The following is an 8,793-nucleotide window of genomic DNA, read 5'->3' as shown; positions in this document are numbered from 1 at the left end:
TTCCAGTTTAGAACAGGCAGTGCTTTAGAAGCACCTGTAAGTACTGCTGCCATTTTATTTGGTTTTTGTTGTTGTTGTTGTTGTTGTTGGTTTTTGTTTTGGGTTTTTTTTTTTTTTTTTTTTTTTTTTTTTTTTTTTTGAGGCAAAAGTTAGTATACTATTGACTGAGCTGGTGGGGAGCTCTTGGCTTTTACGAGTTGATTACCATGTGCTGGTGAGTTGGAGCTGTGTGGGAGTCGGCTTCCATGCAGTCTGCCGGAGAGAGACGTGTAGCTGCTTGATAGAGAAGTGCTTGGAAATCTCTCAGGGTCCTTCTATTCTGCACAGAATAAATTCCAGTGTGTATGCAGCTCATCTTGCCTGGCCTTTGTTTCACCAGAGTCTTTTTCTTACCATCCGTCTTTCTTACCTATGTCTAATATTTAAGTGGACTTACCGGTCGGCACCATGGCTTTTCTAGAATCCTTTTTGAATTGGCTGGAAACCTGTGTTATTTAGGCTCCTTTCTCTGTGCCTGTCTTGTACTGGGAGTAACTGCTGTCCCCTTAGCTAAGTGGGGTGGGTGATTGGCTGTCAGCTCCCCTTAACACAGTGTATTGTTTTCTCCAGCACAATCCTGGAGGAAGAGAAGGTGCAGCAAGAAGAACGGATGAGGATGGAATCCAGAAGACAGGCAACAGTGTCCTGGGACTCTGGAGGGTCTGATGAAGCACCACCCAAGGTAGCTGAGGTCCCTGCCCCAGCTTTGTGGGTCCTCTTGAACTAAGTTCTACAGTCCGTGGGGGTATATACACTGTTGTCTGTGTGATGAGCCCCCAAGTCACTGGCGGAGTAGGAACTGTAACTTAGTCACCCTCCTCTCTATAGATTGCCCAGTGTGCTGCTCACCCTGTAGAAGCTGAGGAAGCCAGCGGCTATGAGAACCTGATGTGAAACTGCCCTTTTCTCCTCGTGGTGCTCCCAGGAGGTTTAGGTGGGACTTGTCTTTTTCTCTTGTTGGCAAGAGAATTAGAGATCTCCCAAACAGTAAGGGCTAAAGCACCAGACTAGGCCACAAGCACTAAGAGTTTGGTGTATTTGAAATAGGCACACTTCTTCCACTCCACTTATATTCCTTTTGCTTTGGTTTTGCTGGAGTTTTGTGTGCTGCTTTCTGGGTTTTGGCTGATGGCTAGGTGTTGGAGAGGTTACAGCATTTGCTTTCAAGACTTTGTCACGCCTAGCATGAAGGCACCTGGCCTTCTCTTGTTACTTCCAGTTTCTTTCTCTCCTCTAATTAGTTCAGGAAAGCTGTTCCCTTTTTTTACAACAGCTGGACAGTGGTTGTGGATTTGGGACAACAGATGGCCCTTGTCACTTTGCACACATGGAGAAGTCTTTACATCCTTTTGGTTTTGGACAGGATAGACTCTTCATACACCAACTTGAATAAATAATCCAACTCAGGCTACAAAGCAGGGACCCTCGACTACCCAGCCCTTCACAGAGCACAAGACCTACCACCTGAGGGAGCAGAACTTTGAGACAGGCATTGAAGAACCAGATGTTGTTCCCAGTTTAAGAACAACAACAAACAAAATCTTTCCTTACCTACAGAAAAGGCACCAACCCTTCATTCCAGGACTTATGGCCCTCTGTGAGCTATTTACCTTTTGTCTGTGAGGTTTTGTTTTGTTTTGTTTTGTTTTGTTTCAAATTTGTTAAGGGACTTTTTGTCTTTTACCGCCTGCCTCAGCCTCCTGATTTCCTATTTTAGTTCTGTGACAACTACAGAGTAATTCCATATTGGGAAGCAAGAGAAATCTCATACTTATTTCTCAGACTTGGGGTCCAGCAAGGCATTTCATCTAAAGCATAGCTGGTGTCAGTCTAATGACAGGGCACATGCTTCCCTTCCTCTAAACCTCATATTAAGTATGCCTGCCTCTTGGAGACATTGTTGGAAACACACTAGATGGCATTTCTCTAAGTTAAGAGTAGCTACAGAAGGGTTGGGGATTTAGCTCAGTGGTAGAGCACTTGCCTAGCAAGCTCAAGGCCCTGAGTTCGGTCCCCAGCTCCGGGAAAAAAAAAAAAAAAAAAGAGTAGCTACAGAGCTTATACTGCCAGTGCCTGTGTATCTTTAACTTTTACTAATAATCTGTTGTTTTTTTTTAAACAATTTCACTTTTAACAGACTTTTTAAATTAAACTCATATGTTAGAGGTGGTTTGGCTTCTTTTGGGCTTCAAGTAGGAAGACTAGCTCGTAAATTAAATATCCTTCTCTTGCACGATCAGTTTTCACACTAGTGTTTTCAAATTCACATTCTGAGGCATTCTTCAGGATTCCCCCTCCCCCAATTAATTTGTTCAAAGCATAGACCAGCGTATGCCCCCAATCCAGTTCATTGCACTTTTGTTGGGACCCAGCTTCACACACTCGTGTGACCATTACATAGGTCTGTGAGATTAGAGCTGGGCTCCTAGTCACACCAAGAACTATTTATTTCTCCTTTTCTTGCTTTGACAGTTGCATGAGTTGGCTATTGTCAACAAAGATCAGTCAGTGTCACTAAACTTCACCAGTGAACACCATATCTCCACCACCATGCTCGTATGAAAAACTCACAGTTTATGGAAGAATGGCCCTGATAAAGGTGGTACAGTATTGAGTGAAGGCCTGTCCAGGGTGCACGAGAAAAATATGCTGTTCAGATTAATGGATTTGATGGACATTTTCTCAAAAAGTAAAAGGAAGCCCTCCCTTCAGTGAAAATCATTTCTAAGACTTGAATTTTCAAACAAAAATTCTTGACCATGATAGACTCCGGGATGAACATGTGACTGTTAGTTGTGTTGTTAACCTCTTGGGACACAGAAATATGTTCGCTTCAGAAAAGGCTTCAGTGACCAAGTCCAGCTTGCTAGACCAGGTTATATATTGGTCTTACCCATTGATTATGGGGAGAGGCTGCCTATAGGAGCATGGGTGGCCCCAAAATAGCTGCACCAACTGCCAAGTTCCACAGTATTATGTGAACTTTAGTTAACTTTCCATACTTTATCATCTAACACAGCCAAGGCCATGTCCAGCTGCACTGAATCATAGATACCCGGCAGGAAGGTACAGCAGGAATGAACCCATTATACGAAGGTACATCAACAAGCAGGACCTTAAGGGGATCTTGCAAGCAGTCACAGCTGTCCGTAAAAGGGTGCTGTTTGCTTGGAGGATGGTGTTTCATACAGAGGTACATCCTGTCTTCTAGAATGTATCATACTGAGATGGTCTGCATACCTTAGTGAACTAGTGCTCTCCAGATGATGGTGGGATGTGACAGAATCACACATAGGTAAATACTCCATCTAAGGTACAAGATAGAAGCAAGATGTGGCTCTTGCCTACCATCCCACATCCCGGGGCTAATGCAGAAGATACCATGTTTGAAGACATTGATAGAGCTACATACCAAAACCTTATCTCAAAAAAAATTAACAACAAAAATGCAGGTCAGAGTCATTAGTTTTAATTAGCACATTGGTGAGTAGGTTAAGATTCCATACTGGCCCTTGATTTTAAGAAAATTCATTTAGTGATTGGAGTGTAGCATTAGGAAACAGTATTCACGATTGTGCTGAAACACTTTCAGGGGCACAGTGCTTTCCTGACTGGGGATTTATAGCTCAGTGGTAGAGCATTTACCTGAAAAGTGTGGCCCAGATTCCATCTCTAGCACATAAAGAACTATTCTTTGATTTCTAGTCAAATGGCTGTATGAGGTTCATTTTGTTAGTTTGTTCTGTTCTGTTTTTTTTTTTTTTAAAACAGTCACTGTTCCAGAAAGTTAATAAACCATGCAAGCTGTACATGTGTTGGTATGCACAGTGGAGTTGGTCCTGTCTCACTTCCCAGAATCACTCCTTGGGCCTCCATTCTATGGTAGCCATTGTAGTCATCAGAAAATCTCCTGCGTACTGTTGAGAGAAGACATACCAGCTGACTCCATACCTCCAGCTTTGATCATCACCTTTTTATTTATCTTTACAAGGGAGATTCAGCCAAAATGCCCTCGTTTATATATTTTGCTGTATGATGACCCAAGTTGGCCTTGAAGGACGTAGTAAAGAGATCCTGCTGATCCATTGTGCACAGTCAGAAACAAAGCCGGGGCATAAGAAGGGAACTGGTTTAGGCAGAGTCCAGAAGCAGAGCTGCCCTAGCATCTTGCTTGCTTTGAGAATGTGACTCATGCTGGATAGATGGCTCAGGTTTAGAGCACTTGTTGCTTTTTGAAAGGACCAGGGTTTGATTCTCAGCACCTACAAGGCTCATATCCATCAGTAACTCCAATCCCAGAGAATCTGATGCCCCCCTTGTTACCCACAAGGACACCAGACACAAACATGGTACACATGCAGGCAAAGTATCCATACACATAAAATAATCTAAAACTAATGTAAAAGTATGTGACTCACTGTGTGATGTTTAGGAGAGGTTTTGCCTTGTTCAGGCTAATGTCTTTGATATTCCTTTTTATTTGTTGAGGTATAAATGTATTTGTTAACAGAGTAGAATTATGGCAGAAAGATTTAGGGTTTCTGCCCTTGTCAGTTGTATGAGCCTTTTTGTAGCACCTGACTTTTCTGAGCCTATTTAAAATGGAGGATCAGGGCGGTGATATGACTTTCCAACATTTTTGGCAGAATGGTCCATTTAGTGTGTACAGGATAAACTGCATAAGCTACAAGTGTGTTTTCCCATGTGTATTACTTACCACTCTGATTTAAGCGAGTGGATGCTACCATGTGGGTATTGCCCATTCTTGGCTTTCGAAACCTATCCTACACAGTTAATGACTGCGTCATCCTTTTAATTATCTCTTTCCTGGGCTATTTGACTCTGTTCATCCACTCATCAGTTGGCAGATATTGCTCACCCTCTCTAACTGTTATGAGAATTGGAGTTTTGGTGGCGGGAGGGGGGATTAAAGGAGGGGGGTACAAGACAGGGTTTTTCTGTGTAGCCCTGGCTGACCTGGAACTTGCTCTGCAAACCAGAGATCCCCCTGTCTCTGCCTCCCAAGTGCTGAATTAAAGGCATGCATTACCACTCACTGTGCATGCACAGCCAGGAGCAATGTGTTTTTTTTTTAATTATATTTTATTTATATGAGTACACCATAGCTGTCGTCAGACACACCAGAAAGATTCCATTACAGATGATTGTGAGCCACCATGTGGTTGCTGGGATTTAAACTCAGGACCTGTGGAAGGGCAGTCAGTGCTGAGCCATCTCTCCAGCAGTGTTCTTAAGAACATTCATGTGTGTGTTGTTATGTGGGCTTCCATCCTCATTTCTCTGGTGGGTTTGCTAAATTGTGTGGTAATTCTGTTTCGTTTTCTCAGGGATCAGCATATTGTTCTGCATAGCAGCTGTTTCATTTTATATTCCCAGAAGCAGTACACAGAGCTCATTCCTCCTGACCTCACTTTTATTTTTGTGTTTTTTTAATTTCATAATATAGTCACTCATTGTGGTTTGGAATTGCCCAAAGGTGCCTAGCACTTTTTTCTGCCCGGTCTGTATTCTCTTTGGGTCTACTCGTGTCCTTAACCCTTAGATCTTGTCTTACAGCCTAGGCCAGCCTGGTTTGTTCTGTGTTGCCACTTTTTTTTCCCCCTCAAAACAAGGTTTTTTTGGGGTAGCTCTTGCTGTCCTGGAACTCGATCCGTAGTGCAGGCTGGCCTTGAACTTGGTGATGCATGCCTTTAATTCCAGTTCTCAGGAGGCAGTGGCAAGCTTTGTCCACTTCTTAGTCAAATGGCTTGTTAGTTTAGCACTCACCTGTGGGAACTCTTGTTGCTCTGAGAGCCTCTCAGTTTTCAGCTTGGCCTTCCTCCTGTGGTGTTATCTCTAACACAAAGATTTTTTTTTTTTTTTTTTTTTGGTTCTTTTTTTCGGAGCTGGGGACCGAACCCAGGGCCTTGCGCTTCCTAGGTAAGCGCTCTACCACTGAGCTAAATCCCCATCCCCCACAAAGATTTTTTTTTTATTCTGATAATATAAATTTTATATTTGAGTTCCCTTTTGTCCTTTGAGGTTTTGGTATTGTAGTTAAGAAGACATTGCCTCACTCCAGGTTATTTAAAAGATAAACTCCTATTCTCTTCTAATATTGTTATACTTTGACCTCTTATGTTTAAGCTGTGTGTCATTTTGAGTTAACTGTCAGGTAAGTAAGTTGTGGGGAAGTGTCAGTAGTTGAATCTTTCTTTGCTGAAGATCTCACTTCTTTGCTCATTCTTTTCAACTGAGTTGTATTAGCATTTTCTTTGCTGTGAGCCATTGGTTTTTCAGACTCGGAAGACTCATCCTTATGATGCTCTGTTGATTTGTTCACAGCCCAGCAGACCTGGTTATCCTAGCCCGAGGTCCAGTGAAGGATTTTATCCCAGCCCACAGCACATGGTCCAGACCAATCACTATCAGGTATACAAATTGTCACAAGTATGAAAATACCGCTTGACTCATCAACACTTGTGTGGTAGGAAGAACCTTGGGTTCATTTCTGTGTTCTGGCTTGTCTACTTACTTTGGTGAGTGGAAGCTAAGAAACTGGCTACCTTGGTCTTTGCCTTGGAGGTGGTTCTCTTGACCTCCATGCCCTTCCAACCTCCCACAGGCTCACAAGGTTCATCGGTTTTGTCTTAAAGCAGGTAGGCCCGTGCCTATGGCTATACTTCGATCCATTCTTCCCCACCTGCCTCTAAAGGACAAGGTGGAACTACAGACATATCTAGGCAGAGCTAAGACTGAACTCTATGGCTTCCAGAAGACCAAAAACAAAAGGAGGGGGACTAAAGAGGTGGCACAGTGGTTAAGAGCACTGACTGCTCTTCCAAAGGTCCTGAGTTCAGTTCCCAGAAATTACATGGTGGCTCACAACCCTCTGTAACAGGATCCGATGCTGCCTTCTGGTTTGGCTGAAGACAGACATTAAACAAACAAACAAATTAATCTTTTTTTTTTTTTAAAGCAAAGCACTGCATCTATAAGTGAAGGCAGATAAATGCCCTACAGATGAGTGAGGAGGGTGCTGGGTTTGAAGCAGCTGTCCAAGGGAAAGACATTCACTAACATTGAACTATAAATCAATACCTGCTAGAAATGCATAGTTCCCATTCTTTGTGTACTTCCCAGCTAGTGATCCTAGCCATCCAGACTGTCACCCTTCTGATCCCTATTACCTGGCCAGCAGAGGTATATTTGTATTTTTCCTTTTACAGAGTTTGATGTAATTGAAGTGGGATGTGTGCTTGAAGGGTCAGTTTTTTTCACCATGACAAGGTTTGCTAAGGACATTCCATAGGGTTACTGAGAGTCTTGGGCCAATAAAGAAAAAAAAGGTTCTTAACTGATGGTACTAGGATACCAGGGGAGGAGGTACACACTGACTTGAAAACAAAAGGCCATATGTCTGTGGTAGTCTAGGACAGTGGGTGCTGGGTAAGTTTTGGGCTCTGGATATAACACGAAGATTCCCATCACTAGGAACTGTTTTAGGGCTGATGGATTAGGCCTATGTTCTGGGAGACACTGCTTCACAAGGAAAATAGATCCCCAAGTTCTCTCAGAAGCCAAAAATGGCCTTTCCTGAAAGTTTCTTTAGAGCTCATTTCTGGACTGGCGAGATTCTTGCAGAAGTCTCTAGTTCATTTTCCAGCATCTGTGTCAGGCAGCTCACAACTGCCTGTAGCTCCAACTTCAGGAGGATCCGATGCCCCTTACCTGTGTGGGCATGGGCATGGGCACCCAGAGAGAGACACACACATAACTTTAAACTAATAAAAGTAATTTATTTTTAATCTTAAAAACGCCAAAACTCAGCAGTGCAATAGTGATGCACGGGGTTGGGGATTTAGCTCAGTGGTAGAGTGTTTGCCTAGTAAGCGCAAGGCCCTGGGTTCGGTTCTCAGCTCCGGAAAAAAAAAAGGGGGGGAAAAAATAGTGATGCACGCCTTTAGTCCCAGTACTTGAGAAGCAGAGGCAGGTGAATCTCTGAGCTCTACTCCAGTCTCATCTACAGAGTGAGTTCCAGGACAGCCAGGGCTACAAAACCTTGGCGGGGCGGGTTGGGGCGGGTTGTGGAGGATGATGCCCATTTGTGTGCTTTGCCAGCTACCTGCATGCCTGAGCTCCTGGTTCCCTTCCATGTTTATTCCAAGTTCAAAGTTGGCAGCGTTGGTTCTCTAACCATTACTCAGTATTCTGCTTCCAACCTGCACTTGAGGACCTGGTAATTACATTGGATCCACTCAAATAATTTTGTCTTTAGTTGTGTCCATGACATCTGTAAGATCTTTTATCGAATCAGAGAATAGACATGCTCAGAGAATCAGACTTGGATCTGGGGCCCGTTCTGCTAACTATGCATGTTTTTAATAGAAGTTGTTTGATTTTTTGATCTAGCAGAAGCTCTGTTCTATCAGAAACTTACATTGCCTCCTGAATCACTTGCAGATCTCTGGCTACCCAGGTTCCCATGGAATCCCAGCCATGGCTGGCAGCATTTACCCAGGTCAGGCATCTCTTCTGGACCAGACAGAATTGTGGAATCACAGACCTCAGGAGATGTCCATGTGGCAGCCCAGTGTGGAGGTAAATGTTCTTGGCTATAGTAAGTTAATGGACAAAGTGTGGTTTAAGTCATCTGTTATTTATAATTCTTGCTTGGTTGTGATTATTTAATTGTAAAATCTAGATAACCTATTTAGCCAGTTATAGCAGTCCATACCAAGAATTCCAGATGAG

General features: G+C 43.2%; 1 protein-coding gene across 22 annotated transcripts in view; it reads left to right on the top strand.

Moving 5' to 3' along the window:
* Ptk2 (protein tyrosine kinase 2) overlaps positions 1 to 8,793 on the top strand; it is a 205,136-nt gene that overhangs the window by 169,878 nt on the left and 26,465 nt on the right. For 18 of the 22 annotated variants that reach the window (NM_013081.2, XM_063263045.1, XM_063263051.1 and 15 more), the window contains 3 exons: positions 610 to 721; positions 6,385 to 6,471; positions 8,503 to 8,640. In NM_013081.2, coding sequence (NP_037213.1) covers positions 610 to 721; positions 6,385 to 6,471; positions 8,503 to 8,640 — 337 coding nt within the window. Of the gene's footprint in view, positions 1 to 5; positions 37 to 609; positions 722 to 867; positions 974 to 6,384; positions 6,472 to 8,502; positions 8,641 to 8,793 lie in introns of those variants that run through there. The other 4 variants (XM_063263059.1, XM_063263056.1, XR_010052943.1 and 1 more) reach the window with 4 other exon arrangements.

The sequence above is a fragment of the Rattus norvegicus genome, chromosome 7 (assembly GCF_036323735.1).
Source record: "Rattus norvegicus strain BN/NHsdMcwi chromosome 7, GRCr8, whole genome shotgun sequence".
Taxonomy (NCBI): domain Eukaryota; kingdom Metazoa; phylum Chordata; class Mammalia; order Rodentia; family Muridae; genus Rattus; species Rattus norvegicus.
Note: the sequence above shows the minus strand (reverse complement) of the source record. Positions and strands in the feature narration are given on the sequence as shown.